The sequence below is a fragment of the Macrobrachium nipponense genome, chromosome 32 (genome assembly GCF_015104395.2).
Source record: "Macrobrachium nipponense isolate FS-2020 chromosome 32, ASM1510439v2, whole genome shotgun sequence".
NCBI lineage: Eukaryota > Metazoa > Arthropoda > Malacostraca > Decapoda > Palaemonidae > Macrobrachium > Macrobrachium nipponense.
The window spans coordinates 45,708,902-45,728,074 of NC_061094.1; the positions used below are offsets into that span (position 1 = coordinate 45,708,902).

Below are 19,173 nucleotides of genomic sequence, written 5' to 3' on the forward strand. Positions count from 1 at the left end.
AATTGTCACCTCAAGTTATCGTTTTTTTTTTTTAGAATGAATGAGTTGCAGATATTGGTTATACAATTGTCAGGCCAAGTGATAATATTTTGGAATGGATGAGCAGCAGATATTGGTAATAATATTGCCAGATGAAGTGATAATTTTCTAATATGATTCATCAGCAGATTTTGGTAATAAAATTGTCAGATCAAGGAATCATATTTTGGAGGGAATTAACAGTAGATATTGGTAATGAAGTTGTCAGATCTGTTGATTAATTTCGTTTGGTAATTTTCTGGCCAACAACTGATTTAGATTCGGATGTAATTAGCCAATAATATTGATAAAAGATCGATTTGCAGTTGAATTTATGCTGAGATTTTAACTTTCTAAAATGTCTAGTTTAAACTATGATTTCAGCTTCCTAAAATGTTTAATTTCTCCTAAAATTTCAATTTCCTAAAATGCAAAGTTTATATTATGATTATAACTCCATTATGCATCTAAGTTAAGCAGTGATTTTTAAGATCTGAAATTCCAAGTTTATTCTGTGTTTTTTTATTTCGTGAAACGCTTACTTTATATTAAGATATTAACTTCACAAAGTATCTCCTTAGCTCTAAAAAATTTCAAGATTATGCTATGATTCTAAGTAAAGGAAGTGTCTATTTCCTGGTACGATTTTAACTACAAGAAATGTTTGTATCATGCCATGATTTTACCGGTATGACTGATGTGATGAGATTTGTAAATGACTAATACATGACGTTTCAGAATGATATCAATATGGGGGATCCGATGGGTTTATGAGCTTGACTGTAATTAAAATAAGTACCCAGATCTCTCTGATAAATATTTGTATTACGTAAATAAATGGCGAAGTTCATCAGAAATAAGAATGATGCTATTTCAAAACGATAAAGATTGTGAAAAATTGAAAATTGTTTAGGTTTTTCATTATTTAAATCACGGTTGACTCAATCGCTTCCTGGAGTAGAATTCATAGGAGAGAGAGAGAGAGAGAGAGAGAGAGAGAGAGAGAGAGAGAGAGAGAGAGATCATGATTGTGTTTGGAGAACTTGGTAATAGTATTTCCAACGTTACAATGCTCTCTTTACACTACTATAAAACTTTCCTTTGAATATAACTTAAACATCATAATACATTTCTGAAAGCTATCTCAATAATGAACTTATACGTATACCGGGTACATAAATCCATAAAACTATTTCGCCTCATGAGTGTTCCGTTGTCATGTGAAAAATAGAACATATAATTTTTTTATTTTCATCTCATTATTTTGATTCCGATACTAGAGGAAATTACATATGTTATTAATGACTATTTTTTCCGGTTTATTTCATTTATTTGCTTTTATACAGAGGGAAATTACATGCATTATTAAATGGATATTATTTTCATTTTTCTTCCGTCATTTTTTTATTACAAAATTAAATGAGTTGTTAAAAGTGTTTTGAGAAGATAGCGTTTCCTATCTCGCACAGTCTATTTACATATGAACTTTTGGTTGGAAATTAAACAGTATCTGACAGCTCAAATATCTTTTTCAGAATATTATATATATATATATATATAATATATATATATATTATATATATATACAGATATACGTATATACACACACGCATATGTATGTATGCATGTATATATGTATGTATTTATGTATCATACTATGCCTGTCTATACGCCACTGTCTTTCATACGCATGAGCAAGACAAGAGACATAAATCTAGGCCGTGAGTAACGTATTTTCTGTTAACAAGTCAATATTGAACAAGTGACAGGAAATATGCGTCATCTCGCAGAACTCTAAATTGGCTCTGAAAACAATTAAATAGCATTCCCTCGTGAGTCACCGTCTCTTTGAGTAACAGTAGATGGATGATATTCGATAAGTCAATTGAAGGTCAAAGGGGCAGAAAGCTTTGTTTCATGTCTCATAGTTTAAGAAGTTTTTTTCATGGGTGCTTTTGTTATTATTATTATTATTATTGCATTATTATTATTATTGGGAACAGTTTTCCGTGTCGGAAATGAAGACAATGGTTGTAGGTCCACAATAATGTAGCATGCGAGTACCTGGTCTTTAATGGATACTAAAAACTTTCGAACCTTGTACTAGGTTCATCTTCAGTCAAGCTTTTAATATCCATTAAAGATCATATACTCACATGCTATATTATTGTGGACCGGCAACCATTATTATTATTATCATTATTATGGTCTTTAATGGATATCATACTATATTATTGTGGACCTGCAACCATTATTATTATTATTATTATTATTATTATTATTATTATTATTATTATTATTATTATTATTATTATTCTAAGGGCCTTCTCATCTTTTACATATTTTTAGTGCATCTACTTCCTGCCTTACAGTTTTATGGACTTGCTATGGTTGTCATCTGGCTCCGTCAAACTGCCAAGGAGACAGTTATGTATAGACGCTGTTCAACCATGCGAATAGACAAATTGATGTTCATGAGTATTTGTGTTAGTTTTTCAATATTTTCCGTAGTTCCTTTCCACGTGGAACAGCGTGAGAGGGCGCGACGGACGAAGGCATCAGCTGCAGACTTGTTATACCTGTCTGGGCACTCACTGGACCCTTTATGAAATATATCCGTTTTTTTTTTTTTACGGTGGTGGTATAACCAGTCAGGGGCTATTGTACCAAAACGTCCAGGAAAGGGATGGGTTATTATTTTATCATATTATCATTATTGGTGCAGAAATCCCTAATTAGGTCAGTGCAAATATAGATTGGCAAAAATTATTAGACCAGTTTTAATATTTTTTAATTTTGAACATGATATTTACAGTGACATTGTTGATTTCTTCGCCATTTTCGTGACTCATGCGATTATGAGATTTATTTTTAAAGTTATTATTATTATTATTATTATTATTATTATTATTATTTAATTATTATTATTATTATTATTCTTATTATTATTATTATTATTATTCGGTTAAAGGCTTTCATCCTTTAATTTTAACAGCGGACGCCAACAGGAGACATCAAAGAGAACGAAGCAGATAATAATCTTTCGGTCTCCCAGTTATCTGCTTTGTCATTTCGATTGAAGATGATAAACACTGGATTGATAAAGCATTTGAAATATTTATGTTATTTTGCCGCGGCACAGATCTGTCGTTTTGAGAAACCTTTGTGTAAATCATTAACAAACATGGATTGTTACAGTCTCTCTCTCTCTCTCTCTCTCTCTCTCTCTCTCAAACACATTCAAAGAGCACTATTTACAATATTTAAATACATACATACTACATACATACATTATCATATATATATATATATATATATATATATATATATGTATATATAATATATATATATATTATATATATATAATATATATATATTCTCTCTCTCTCTCTCTCTCTCTCTCTTCTCTCTCTCTTCTCTCTCTCTCTCTCTCTCCGTTATAACAGAAAACAACAAATAACATGAAAGCTGTTTTCACTTCCTCTAACAGACAACAGATTTTCATACGCCATAAAGGATAATGAACAGATAGGAAATTAAAAGGGAAGTGTCTACATCAATGCGTCATTTATAAATTAATATCATATTTGAGTTTGAGCTAATTTCTCATCTTCTCTCTCTCTCTCTCTCTCTCTCTCTCTCTCTCTCTCTCTCTCTCTCTTCTCACATCTGGAAAAGGATGCGTCCACTTTTAATGGATGGCATTTTTAATGGACTAAAAATATATGAATTTGTGTCGACTTAAACTATATAGTAGCGTCCTGTTATCTTGATATATTAATTGAAAATTATTTTTCACGGTTGTAATACATGGTTATTATTTTTTTTTTCTTTTTTGCTCTATCACAGTCCTCTAATTCGACTGGGTGGTATTTATAGTGTGGGGTTCCGGGTTGCATCCTGCCTCCTTAGGAGTCCATCACTTTTCTTACTATGTGCGCCGTTTCTAGGATCACACTCTTCTGCATGAGTCCTGGAGCTACTTCAGCCTCTAGTTTTTCCAGATTCCTTTTCAGGGATCTTGGGATCGTGACTAGTGTTCCTATGATTATGGGTACAGTTTCCACTGGCATACCCCATATCCTTCTTATTTTTATTTTCCGGTCTTGATACTTATCCATTTTTTCCCTCTCTTTCTCTTCAACTCTGTTTTCCCATGGTATTGCAACATTATTATTATTATTATTATTATTATTATTATTATTATTATTATTATTATTATTATTATTATTATTGAAATTGTTTATGTGTATTTATTGCATTTTTCCTTAATATTCTTTGCAGTTGATTAATTAATCAAAATCATAATAACAATAAGATTATTATTATTACTATTATTATTATTATTATTATTATTATTATTACTATTATTATTATTATTAACAGAGGTATCATTTTCATTATCCCGAAATGGAGGGAAGTTACGAATTTCAAATCATTGAGAAATATCAAAGCGTGATCCTACCTCCAGCTTACTTGGGACGCATGAAAGATTTTCCCCCAAACGCATAACTTGTAAACATGACATTCCCAACTTTTAACGTATATTAAAACGTACTAAATTCTTCGGTTAAATAGACCCTTGTTTCTCAAACAATAATTTTAGTAAATACGCTATATTTCATCAGAAATAAAATTTCTGTACTGTTCAACATGCAAATTATTTATGCTTTACATTTTCATTCTCATAATTAAATCATAAATATCCTATCCTAAAATTCCAGTATCTTTAACTCAAAATAAAACACCTTTTTCAGACCTTTTCAGGCTCTTCCATAGAGCTTCCCTACTCCCCAACCCCAACAACAGCAACAAAGTAGTTTGTAGGCTTACTCCCCAAGTAAGCGAAATAATGGCCAGATGTCTCAAAGAGAAACGGTTCTCTATCACACCAGAATATAAATCAAGATGGCTCTCCCTCGGGCCAAAGAATTTCATTCCCAGGAAACGCTCGTAAATTCAGAATCGATTTTTAGTTTTGATGGCGCCAGCAGTACCGCATCGTAATAACGGATATGTGTCAGTGGCCCAAAGAAGGTGTTCCAAACCCAATTTTCTTTGCTTGTTCGGAATATAGTTACAAATGCTTCAGTACGGTGATGATTTACTGCTTGAACGAAAGCAAATTGCAGTTGGTCTAAAATGGCTGATAGGGACTCTTGTTCTTGTGATATTCTTACCGGATGAGAATTTTTTATTCAAATGCTTCACACATCGTGTATCTTTTTTATAAGAATATCTCTTTCTGTTGCTATCATAAACTATATACACACACACACACACACAAATATATATATATATATATATATATATCTTATATATATATATATATATATATATATAAATATATATATATATTATCAATGCTAGCGAGAGAGAGAGAGAGAGGAGAGGAGAAAGAGAAAGAGAGAGGAGAGAGAGACGAGAGAGAGGAAATGAGACGAGAGAGAGAGAGAGGAGAGAGGAGAGAGAGTTTGAAATATTTTTTTATATTAACACATGCCGAATATCTGGAGGTGTTTTTTCGTAAAAGATTCTTCTTGAAATAATAAAATAGTTAATCATCCACACGAAAACTTATTTGGCGTCTGAAAACAGGAACAGCAACTGATTCTAATATCATGTGGATATCCGAATATAAGTAGCATAAAAATATGCCAGACAATTTTTGGAGATTTTTTATAAATTCACGCTTAAATAAATGTAATATATTTGTTTTGCGTTTAACACCACTAAAGTAGTAATGATTCGATATTAAACGAAATATGTTTTGTCTCATATCTTTGCAAAAAAGGAGGTATTTTTTTAATATATTGTATAATTAAAATAATATTCCTGACCTGAAATATTTTAAATCTCCTGATTGTGCCCAGTTTTGATAAAAGAGAAAATCTGTTCACATTGCCGGTACTGTGTTGGATGTATCTTACATTTTGTAGTCAAAGTGATGGGCTTCAGCTGAAATTTGTAAATCTTCCAACTTTGCCCATCTAATAAAAGATAAAAAATCAGTTCATATTCCTGGTAATGTACTGGATTTATATCTCAAGCTGACTCACCCATGCCAAGGTTCTCAGACAGAAGTTCTGACCGCTGTACTGTAAAGAGGATTCCACGGATAATCTAAGCTTTGGCGTCTATCGTTTCACCTTTTGTAGGTCTAAAGGTCCGTAAATACTTGGAAAAACTTTACCTTTCTCTGTTTCATGTTTCAGGTTTGAGATCAATGCTATCAGTAAAATAAATGAGATAAATTAAAATAGAATAAATCCGACACTCATAATTACGATCTCGTTACACCCGAAAAAATCACATCAAAAGTTGAGTAAAGTCTTAAACACATTTACCTGTTGAATAATATAAACGCCTAGGCCAAGGTAAACGAGCCAAGTTCAACAGTTGCGGTAGAATCATTTCCAGAAGGACTGTCAGGACTCAATCGATAGCCATTTACCGTTGAAATAAATGTTTACAAGCTTACTGTTTAGAAATGATGAGTAGGCGAAGACCAAACTAAACGAACAAATCCAGCCTCATCTTTGGTGAGCCAAGTTCAGATACTCATATTTCGGACATAAGACACCTCATACCTAGTACCTTTACCAGTGAAAACAGTCGGGGTAATTCTTGGATGGGTGACCGCTGAGATATTTCAAACATAATCGGTCGATGCGTCATATGAATGTTTTATGCCTAGTGGTGGGGCTAGCATCTTCAACCCGGCATGTGTTATAAATCTGAAAGTCCCAGCTTACTTAATTACTTGCGTGCCTTGATAAATTGCCTTATTTTTTATGTATTTTAAAATGATAGAATGCCCCTCGTGGTTATTAATGTTATTTTAAGGATTTAGTTTCCATGGATTCAATTTTCTTTTTTAGTTCTCGTAAGCTTTTTATTTGTTATTATTTTTCCTTTCAATATCCGTCTGTTATTTCATTATGTTCCTTGACTCTTGGGTTGTCCTGGGAAAAATGTTTGCTGTTTATAAACAGCAACAACAACAACAACAACAACACCAACAATAATAATAATAATAATAATAATAATAATAATAATAATAATAATAATAATAATAATAATAATTGAACTTTATATGTATATATGTGTATATATATGTATATATATACATACACACACGCAAAAATATATATATATATATATATATATATGTATATATATATATATATATATATATATATATATATATATATATATATATATATGTATCTATATATATGTATATATATATATGTGTATATATATATATATATATATATATATATATATATATATATATATATATATACATGCTTTCGATGTTTAAATATCTCACATAATTGAAGTATTTTACTTACCAAATTAATGTACACAGCAAACTGGACGATTATATGTATCTTCATTTTTGAGAGCGCACAACACTAATTTACTATTTATTATTGTTTTGTTTGTTTCTTTTTAGTTTACTGTAATAATTTGTTTCGTTTTCTCTTTATAGTTATATTTTACCTCTCCATAAACGGTTTATTCAGAGGTAAATAATTACGATTAAAATTCTCTTACGGTTTTTCAGTCGTTTTCTTTTATTTATATTCTCTTCAATTGTTTATTCCTTGAAGCTTTTTCAGTTTTCCTCGTTTAAGTGTATTTTAATCACTGAATTATCACATTTACAAAGAATTACTTTAGGACTTTAATCCATTCATCACTTTCAGGAATTCATTAAGCATAGAATCAAGTTCGTCTTTAACACTTGTTAGTTTTATGCCTTTGTAATCAATGGTAAAGTCAGTTCAGGGGAGAAAATAATAACGAATTAATCAAAATTTGGAATCGTTACAGTTTCTATTAAGTAAATACCACCGCAAATCAACCACAGGAAGTAAGAAAAAGTAGAAGCTACTTTATTGCCAACTAAGGTCTTTCCAATACAAGGCCTAAATCATGTTGGTATCCTTTACCGACTAAAATTAAATTAAAAAACGAAAAATTAATGCTGGCAATTGTCAATGTGCCACGTCTTTATCTACCCTTATCTCTTCTCACATTCCCTCGAACCGTCACCTAAAATAAAACGCTAGGACATCAGCCGTTTCGCCACTTAAAAAAAGTACTTAATGCAAATAAGAATTAGGTAGAGAGTTTCCGGGTGGCGTCACGACCACATGCGAGATACTGGGAATACTCGGTCGGCACTACCTTCGCTCCCAGCTGCCCGCCACACACTGGAGTGACTCCTAGAGACAGACTGGGCCACTGATGATGAGGGCTCCGCGGCGTTCTTTCTTCTTCTTCCTCGGTCCTCGGGAGAGAAGCCGGAGCCGTTTCTGAGGTTCTGGGAAGTGTATGGGAAATCATATGCAGGTGTCAGTGGATTCGCTGCTGTATGGTGGTACATCGGAGCCGTTACTTGCGCTATTCTATTAGATTATTGTCTTCTTCCTCTTCTTCTTCCTCTTCTTCTTCCTCTTCTTATTATTATCATCATTATTATTACTATTATTATACAGAACATGAACCCTGTTCATATGGAATAAGCCCACCACAGGGACCACTGACTTGAAATTCAAGCTTCCAAAGAACATGGCGCCCATATAAAAGCGGTAACAGATGGTAATAGGAAATAGAAAAAGAAGAGCTCAGTTATTAAAAAAAACGAATGCAAAATTAAACTAGCAAATTAAAAAATAAATGCAAAAAAATAATGAAGTAAATTACGACGAGGGCTCGTGGCAATGCATCGGAATTACAAATAACAAGACGTCCATTTGAAAGCAATAGGAACTACAGAAATAAAGAGTTCATTTATTATAAAAAAAACTAATACAAAATTAAACTAACAAATTGATAAATAAATGCAAAAGAAAATTAATTAAATTACGTAGAGGGCTTGCGGCAATGCATCGGAATTACTCTATAATCGGGAGTCTTTTTCTACAATTATCTATGGTACTGTTCTCATTGTATCTTAAAGGCGTCCCAACTTTACCCCCTTTTCCATATATCATATAGAAAACATTTACCGACTTTTATGAAAGCCGGTGCCCCCCCGCCTGCACTATATCAATTCAGGGCTTCCATTTTAATTTCCAGGGAAGGATTAGGCGCGGAATAAAGAGGGAACGTACACTGTCCATATTCCCCTATCCCACTCGATTTTGTCTGGCATAGAAGGAGGACCTTTTGCCCTTTCGAGGAAAAGGGCGTCATCAATATTCCCGAAAGGACAATTGTGTGAGGTTTTTAGTTTTCTGTAAAAGAAAACTATGGAGATGGCTTTGTCCGTCCGCCCTCGGATCTTAAAAACTACTGAGGCTAGAGAGTTGTAAATTGGTATGTTGATCATTCACCGTCCAATCATCAAACATACCACATTGCAGCCCTCTAGCCTCAGCAGTATTGATCTTATTCAAGATTAAAGTTAGCCATAATACTGCGTCTGGCAACTATATAGGACATGCCACCACCGGGCCGTGGCTCACGTTTCATGGGCAGCGGTTCATAAGCATTATACCAAGACCACTGAAAGATAGATTTATTTTCGGTGGCCTTAATTATACTCTGTACAGAAAGCTTGATTATGCCGAAGAAACCTGGGCCTTCGGCGTGTTTTTTGCTTATTATTTATTGATGATTCTGTTTTCGGACGCTGTTCTGTGTATAACGGTAAGGAGAGGCGTCTGAAAATAATGATTAAAAGTAAACAAGTTTTTTATTCTTTTGATATGCGTTATGATTTAGATCATAGAATAAGGTAATCTGTTTTACATCTCTTGGATAAAATTTAGACTTGGTTTATTTTACCGTAAGCTTGGTACATTCAACGATGCGGCTACAATCGACTGTAGTTCCTATGGGGAAGGCGGAGTTATTCATTTTTACGGACTATGTAGGAAGGAACACATTTACTTCGTGATTTTGGAATGAAACAAGATTACATCATAACTAAAAGTTAAGAGCACAAAATTCTTAGGCTAACAAGTGTCTCTCTAGGAGATAAAATTCTCTCTCTCTCTCTCCTCTCTCTCTCTCTCTCTCTCTCTCTGATATTAATTTTGCCCAGTAATCTCTCTCTCTCTCTCTCTCTCTCTCTCTCTCTCTCTCTCTCTCTCTCTCTCTCTCCTTAAATAACTCTAACTTGAAATAAGTCCAAAATCAAAAAACTACTATTTGATGCCACATGATTACCCAATTGTTCCAGAGGTTCCTGATTCGTTTTACTTATACAAATTCTGTTTAATATCTGTTTTGTGTATACATATCATTAAATGCTTGTCTCATGAATATTTAGTCAGTATTTCCTTCTTTTACATTGTTTTAATCAACTATAGAGTCTAACTTTGAAGGTTTTCTAGCGAAGCGAACATTTAGGAAAAAGCATATTTTTGGAGAAAGTAGATAACAACTTTAATCAAGGTTCCTGATATATCGTAGATCCAATCATCTATAGACCAGTCTTCGTTGTAGAAAAAAAAAATAATATTAACGACTTCTGGAAACTACTTATTGCTCTTTCGAAGACGTCCCAGTTACGCCTGAAAATCCACAAATTATTTCGAGAAGGTTTTATTTTTTATTTTTCCTAGAACAATCATTGGGGAACAACTAAACCAGCCAGCTTCAAATAGGTTAGGAAGTATATAGTTTCTGAGAGATAGGTAAAATTATTGAATGGATCTCAATGTGAAACAATTATACGAATAAAACGTATAGGAAATATATAGTTTTTGAGAGATAGGAAACATTACGAGTTTACACGAAATGTGAGACAATTATGCGAATATAACGATATAGGATATATATAGTTTCTGAGAGATAGGAAAAAAGTATTAATTTAACCAAAATGTATGATAATTAAACGAATAAAATGATACAGGAAGTATAGAGATTCTGAGATAGGAAAAAATATAGATTTAACCACAATGTTAAACAATTATACGAATAGGCAACACAAACAACTTGGTTCGAGAACGAAAGAAACAAAGGTTTAGGGCATACGAAATTAATAAGGAATATAGATAATCTTTTTTTCAATAAACTATACGTTTCCATACAAAGTCTCCCTCGTCTAAAATTTCTATTTATCTTTTCGTGAAGTGCATCCATTCATCTGGAAACGGAACATCCTCGAATAACCTAAATTCGCTCTCGAGTTTCCTACCCAAGGAACAACAATGTTACGTAACTTGATAATCCCGTTTAGGGGAGAAGTGGTCGTGTTCCTTGCTTCAAAGGCTCCGGGTTTCATTGCCACGATGTATTTCATGCAATTCAATCTTCCACTCTCGTGCGCTTCCTTAGTTTCCCACCGGGAAGCAACGTGGGCTTCCTTAATAGATTATTTTATGTTTTTTTTTTTATTTGTTAAATCTGGATTTTCAGTTTACTGTAAAAGAAATCTATTGAGATACTTCCCCCTAGAGAGTACTTCAACTGGTTACTTTTTTTATGTCTTTTTTGTTTGTTAAACCTGGATTTTCAGTTTATTGTAAAAGAAATCTATTGAGATACGCCCCCCTAGAGAGTACTTCCACTGGTTACTTTATATGCTTCAGTTTATCCAGAAGTATTGGTATATTCTGTTCACTGAGGCATCAAAATTTCAAATTAGATCTTCTTGAATGAATTCTTTGCTTGTCATAAAATGTTTAGTGGACGTTTTCGAAACACTAAGAAAAAGCAATGGATGATACATTCGACAAGATCAAGACAATAATGCCATGAAAGCACAGCGGAAAGGAAAACGGGAATAAATCAAGCATAAGGAGAGGTGCGAAAAGACAACCAGATAATTGGAATCAAGATAGAACAGCTAAGAAGATAAAATGTCTGGAATACCACAAGACAGATAATAAATTGGAATCAAAATGGAACAGCTAAGAAAAGATAAAAATTCTGGAATACTACAAGACAGATAAATTGGAATCAAAATGCAACAACTAAGAAACAATAAAAATCTGGAATACCACAGGACAGATAAATTGGAATCAAAATGGAACGGCTAAGAAAAGATAAAAATCTGGAATACCACAAGACAGATAAATTTGAAATAAAAAGAAACAGTTAATAAAAGATAAAAAATCTGGAATACCACAAGATAGATAAATTGGAATCAAAATGGAACAGCTAAGAAAAGCTAAACAAATCTGGAATACCACAACACAGATAAATTGAAATCAAAATGGAACAGCTAAGACAAGATAAAAATCCGAAATACCACAATACCGATAAATTAGAATCAAAATGGTACAGCTAAGAAAAGATAAAAATCGGGAACACCACAAGACAGATAAACTAGAATCAAAATGGAACAGCTAATAAAGATAAAAAATCTGGAATACCACAAGACAGACGACAGAGGAAAAAATGCTACGCAAAAAGATTAAAAACAAAGAGTAGAAAATAATTCTCTCTCTCTCTCTCTCTCTCTCTCTCTCTCTCTCTCTCTCTCTCTTCTCTCTTAACTGTGTTTGCCTTTTTTAAAAAACCACATCCTCTTCCATGTTCACGATTTAGGCAGGGGAAAGAAACGAGGCGACTTGAGAATGGCCGTATTTTAAGAGATTCTATCAAGGAGTGTTTGTGCGCGCCTGCCGGCCGAAATCTAATTTCGTTCCTGGAAGGAAAGAGGACGAAGGAAGTAGCTCTCTGGCAGGAAAAGAACGTCCTACAGGTGACGATGAAGGACAGTAGATTTCCCCGAAGAAATCTTAGCGCGGGGAGAGACTGACTAATCTAATGCTACCGGCGATGCGCTCCTGTCTCGTTTCTGTCAACGCGGTAAAGACGCGAGTAAAATCCATGATTTTTTCTGTGTGCAACTTCGCTTTTCTGAATGCCATCTCCCACCCAGGGGCAAACCTTCCTCACTCGTCCATTTAGGCCTGTGCAGAATTAACTTATCTTTCCTCAAATACTATTTTTGTTGAGACGAGAGTAAAATCCACATATTTTTTTCTGTGTGCAACTTCGATTTTCTAAATGCCATCTATCAACCAGGGCGCAAACCTTCCTAACTGGTCTAGTTAGGCCTATGCGGAATTAATTTGCCTTTGCTCCAACTCTTTTTGTTGAGACGCGAATAAAATCCATGATTTTTTCCGCTAGTAGCTCCTGCATACAGCAACAATAGTCTGCGGGTGATAAACTTCGCTTTTCTAATTGCCATCTATCAACCAGGGGCAAACATTCCTCACTGGTCCATTTAGGCCTATGCAGAATTTTACCTGTGTTCCAACGCCATCGATTTGCCCAGTCATCAACTTTTTTCACATGTACTTTTGAATCTTTTCAGAAATAACGCACGTTTGTTGTAACTCTATTTATGTTAGGACGCGAATAGAATCCATAGATTTATCTGTGTGTAAGTCAGTGAACAGTAATAACAGTCTCGGGGCAATATGCTTCACTTTTGTAATTACAATCGACTTGCCAAGGGTCAACCTTTCTCACTGCTCTATTTAGACCTATGTCCAAATTCTTCTTATGTTAAGACGCGAGTAAAATCCATATATTTTTCCGTGTGTAACTCACGAGCAGTAATAATGCCCACATACACTGAACGATTGTCTGAACGATTGTCGTTGTCGGCCCACACACACACTATTCAGAGAGTAAGAACGATCTCCGCAGCGATTTCAGTCTGAACAAAGATTTTGTCTCGAGAAGACATGGCATCATCTCTAGAAGAGACGCGCGCGATAGCGTTATATGGACAGACAAACCCATACATTGAACGATCTGTGTATGACAAGACTTGAGTCGCAAGCCAGCAACAACCTGGTCGTGACAGATTCTCGCGGAGATCGTTCAGACACGAAATTCCGCCCACTTTTGCATTCAGACAAGCCCATACACAGTGTTTTTGCGAACGATACAGACAGCCGTTCAGATAATCGTTCAGACAATCGTTCAGTGTACGGGGGCCTTAAGAGTCATAAACATCGACCAACCAGGGGTCAGCCTTTCTCGCTAATCCATTTAGACTTATACAGAATTAACGTACCTTTGTCCGAGCTGTGAAATACATGTAATGTCCCTAGAGTGGAGAATTGCTGAGTTCTCTCACTACTGGGTCAAATGAGAACGCGAAATGAGAGCTCACCTTTGTTTGAGAGAAAAAGGGGTATTAAGTTATGTAAAGGATTAGGAGGGGATTGCTAAGGGATTCAGAGAATGGTGGCCAGCCTCCAGCAGAGCATAGTAATAGCCAATTTTCCAGGGGTCTCCAAGGTATATGGCCTAACTTAACTATTATTCAAATTTGTAATACGTGCCGGAAATGAATAGATACTGTAGCACTCAATGGTATTAAACTCTTAGATACACACACACACATACACACACGAAGAGAATCTACATTGACGTACACCAATTAAACATTATATATGCAAATGATTAACTAAGCTACTGAATGTTTGAAGATATTGGGGAGTCAGAAGTCAGCGAGGAAGATAAATGTAAATAGATTGAAGCATAAATTAAACCCCTCAAGTCGTTAAGAGATGAGGGGTTAAGGGAGGTGGTGCGGAAACCTCAATTTAGATATTATATAATTATTAATATATATATATATATATTATATAATATTACATAATACATAATATATTTAGATATATATATATATATATATATATATATATATAGTATATATATATATATATATTATATATATATATACTATATATATATATATATATATATATATATATATATATATATATATATGTATATATATAAATATATATATATATATATATATATATATATATATATATATATATATATATATATATAATATATATATATATATATATTATATATATATATATATATATATATATATATGATATTATATATTATATATATATATATATATATATATAATATATATATATATATGTTTGTATATTCTATGTTGTATATATTATATATAATATATATATATATATATATATATAATTATATATAATAATTATGTATTATAATATTAATATATATATATTGTGTGTGTCATTATAATTTTCATGATTAAGATCATTATAATTATAATTATTTGTTGTTTACTTGCAACTAGGTCGCCGGTTGGAGGCTCAGCAAATACCTGTCGACTGGTAAATAGTCTCTGGCTATTTAATTAAATTATTCATTATTGTAATTGTCCTCTTTTTCAATGGAGGTTTTCATTAACTTATCATATCATTCCATACATGAATGAATACAATAACCATTATTTCTCTAAATCAGAAATGTTTAGCCGATTTACAAAAATCATTTCCACACATTCTATTCTTAGCATCATGGCATTATTTCTCGGTCAATTTCATCATATGCCTTTTCATGGATCCTACAAATAACATGCAACTTTATCTTTTACTCTTAAACTTTCCATAAAAATTTCATAATAAACAGTTGTTCCTAATATTAGGTCTATGTATCACCTTACCCTGTTCTTTGCCCACCAATTCCTGTCACCTGTCACCTTTAACAGTGCGCTAAATAATGCCAAGCCCTGCAATAAGAACACTCATTGATTTCACTTCCGCCTTTATCTAGTGAATCCTTTTTCTTTTAGCCTATATCGCTCTGGGACTTTCAACAAATCCAGAGAAACCTTACACAGCCTGGTCAGCCACTCAGTTAAGGCTTCGTCACCATACGATATCTCGTTTTCCGGCAACTTTTTGTGTCTTTCCATTCATTAACCTCTTAGCTACATTTATTATTGAACTCATGGCAATATTTATTACATCCTCACCAGTCCACTTACCAAAGTATTGTCAAATTTACGTACGTTTTTTCAAGCTCGTAAATCATCCTGCGTTTCTTTGTCTTTCCATTCATTGACCTCTTAAGAACATTTATTACCTCCTCCTGTATCCGCTCACCAAAGTATTGTCAAATTCACAAAAGCTTTTTTACTCTTAAATAATTCAGATCCTTCTTCTACGTCTCTTTAGATGCAAACTCCATCGGCGGAGAACTTTCTCCTCACCAGGGACCTTAATTGCATCTTTTATTCTAAGCGTTCTGGTCAGTTCTATCGATTCCCTATTGAAGACCCACAACTTGATTCGACCGGCCTACTTGAAATTCTGATCAAAATTCCGTTTAACATTTAAAGTTCCAACTTAAGATTCTTCCGTACTTGAGACAAATTTATCGCATGAGTGGAAGGACACGCTCGAACTAAAGGAGCTATTTGTTAGGTTGTTAAATCTTATCAGTGAAGTTCATAACAATTTGAGCAGAAATTGTAAAAAAACAAAGAAAAAAATAAATAAAAATAAAATTAAAATAAATAAAATAGATGAATTAATAAAAATAAAATCTTTTTCTATATCACTCCTTATCTTGGATTTTTTTTTTTTTTTTTTTTTTTTTTAGTTTCCAACTTTTCAATCATTCTGTTTTTCCTAGGACATAGAAGACTTAAACGTCATCATTATTATTATTAGTTATTAGTTATTAATTATTATTTTATTTATTATTATTATTATTATTATTACTTATTATTATTATTATTATTATTAATTCTTATTTATTTTTTTTTATTTTTTTGTTTTTTATTTATTTATTTTCTTATCACAGTCATCTTAGTCGACTGGGTGCATTTATAGTGTGGTGTTCCGGGTTGCATCCTGCCTCCTTAGGAGTCCATCCCGTTTCTCACTAGGTGCGCTGTATCTAGGAGCACACTCTTCTGCATGAGTCCTAGAGCTATTTCAGCATCTTGTTTTTTCAGGTTCTTTTTCAAGGATCTTGGGATCGTGCCTAGTGTCCCTATGATTATGGGTACAATTCCCACTGGCATATCCCATATCCTTCTTACTTCTATTTTTCATATCAATTTTTTTCTTTCTTTCTCACCTAATCTGGTGTTCCATGCTATTGCATCAATGAGTGATACTTTCTTCTTGATTCTCTCATTATTATTATTATTATTATTATTATTATTTTATTATTATTATTATTATTATTATTATTATTTTATTATTGCACAAAGCAGAAATTATAACAAACCTTGAGTATTTTGGAACGATATTGCAAAACTATTTTTTGTAATATAAAACTTCCATGTGACCGAATGGCCAAATGGCTTATTTCCTTCTGATAGATTTTTTATTGTATTTTATTTATCTCTTTCCATTTCAAGTATTTGGTTTATAAACGAGAAGCACTGGAGTTCTCGTTTTTCAAGTAAAAAAAAAAAAAAAAAAAAAAAAAAACACAATGAGATTTCTCTTTCAATATCTAAATGGAAACGTTTCAACGTAAGGTGTCCTTTTTCCATCATATCTATACTCCAGGACATTATGGTCACTCAAGTGGACACGAAAGCTAGCCATGAGTTTTCCTTTTCTGAATCGCTTCGGAAGGAATCAGGAAACAAACACACACACACACACACAGAGCGATTGGAATATTAAATTTTGGCCAAAAGCAGAGAGAGAGAGAGAGAGAGAGAGAGAGAGAGAGAGAGAGAGAGAGAGAGATTGGAATATCAAATTTAGGCCAAAAGCAGAGAGAGAGAGAGAGAGAGAGAGAGAGAGAGACAGACAGAGAGACAGAGATTGGAATATCAAATTTTAGGCCAAAAGCCGAGACCTTACCTTACTTACAGACCTTACAGTTCGTTCGGGTTGCCCCAGGTCCCTCAGTGTGAGGCACCTCTAATGTCTACCAGAGAGTTGCTAGTACATCTTCCGGTATATTTTGCATCTTCCAATCTTGGATGGTCTGGGATGCAGTTTAGATATTTGTCGAGCTTATTCTTAAACACATCTACGCTCACTCCTGATATATTCCTCAGATGAGCTGGCAACGCATTGAATAGACGCTGCAATATCGATGCTGGTGCGTAGTGGATTAATGTCCTGTGTGCTTTCCTTATTTTTCCTGGTATAGTTTTGGGCACTATTAATCTACCTCTGCTTGCTCTTTCTGATATTTTTAGTTCCATGATATTTTCTGTTATTCCTTCTATCTGTTTCCATGCCTGAATTATCATGTAGCATTCTCTTCTCCTTTCTAGACTATATAATTTTAAGGATTGTAGTCTTTCCCAGTAGTCTAGGTCCTTAACTTCTTCTATTCTAGCTGTAAAGGACCTTTGTACACTCTCTATTTGTGCAATATCCTTTTGATAGTGTGGGTACCATATCATATTGCAATATTCAAGTGGACTACGAACATATGTTTTATAAAGCATAATCATGTGTTCAGCTTTTCTTGTTTTGAAGTGCCGTAACAACATTCCCATTTTTGCTTTACATTTTGCCAAAAGAATTGCTATTTGATCATTGCATAACATGTTCCTATTCATCATCACACCAAAGTCTTTAACTGCTTCCTTATTTGTGATTGTCTCATTATTAGGTCCCCTATATGCATATAGCTTTCCTTCTCTGTCTCCATAATTTATTGATTCAAATTTATCAGAGTTAAATACCATCCTATTTTCCTCTGCCCAATCATATACTTTGTTAAGGTCTCTTTGTAGAGCGTTCCTATCTTCATCACAAGTAATTTCTCTACTTATTCTTGTGTCATCAGCGAAACTACTCACTACCGAATCCTTAACATTATGTCTATGTCTTCAATCATAATAACAAAACAGTATTGCAGCTAACACCGTACCTGTGGCACACCGGATATTACCTTGGTTTCATCCGATTTCTCATCATTTGCAATAACTATCTGTTTTCTGTTGTGTAAAAATTCTTTTAACCATCTTCCTACTTTATCTACGATATTGTGTTTTCTAATTTTCTTTGCTAATATATTATGGTCTACTTTGTCAAAAGCTTTTGCAAAGTCTAGATAAACCACATCTGTTTCATTTTCCACTTTTCATATTTTTGAATATGTTCTCACGGTGGACTAACAGTTGGGTTTTGTGTACTTTTTCCGGGTACGAAACCGTGTTGTCCTATATTAAACAAATTATTCTTTATTAAATGTTTCATAATATTTTTCTTCATTACCCTTTCGTACACTTTCATAATATGTGATGTTAGACTCACAGGCCTATGATTACTTGCCTCTAGTCTTGATCCACTTTTGAAAGTAGGGGTGATATATGCTAATTTGTGCTCATCATAAATCTTGCCTGTATCTACACTTTGTCTTAATAATATTGCAAGTGGCTTTGCG

General features: G+C 33.3%; 1 protein-coding gene across 1 annotated transcript in view; it reads right to left on the reverse strand.

Annotated features, from left to right (window-relative positions):
• Positions 1-8,230, reverse strand: part of LOC135207421 (actin maturation protease-like) — a 79,307-nt gene extending 71,077 nt beyond the window's left edge. Inside the window, exon 1 of the mRNA XM_064239146.1 lies at positions 7,377-8,230. Coding sequence (XP_064095216.1) covers positions 7,377-7,421 — 45 coding nt within the window. The 5' untranslated portion in view covers positions 7,422-8,230. The remainder of the gene's footprint in view (positions 1-7,376) is intronic.
• Positions 8,231-19,173: the final 10,943 nt, after the last annotated feature.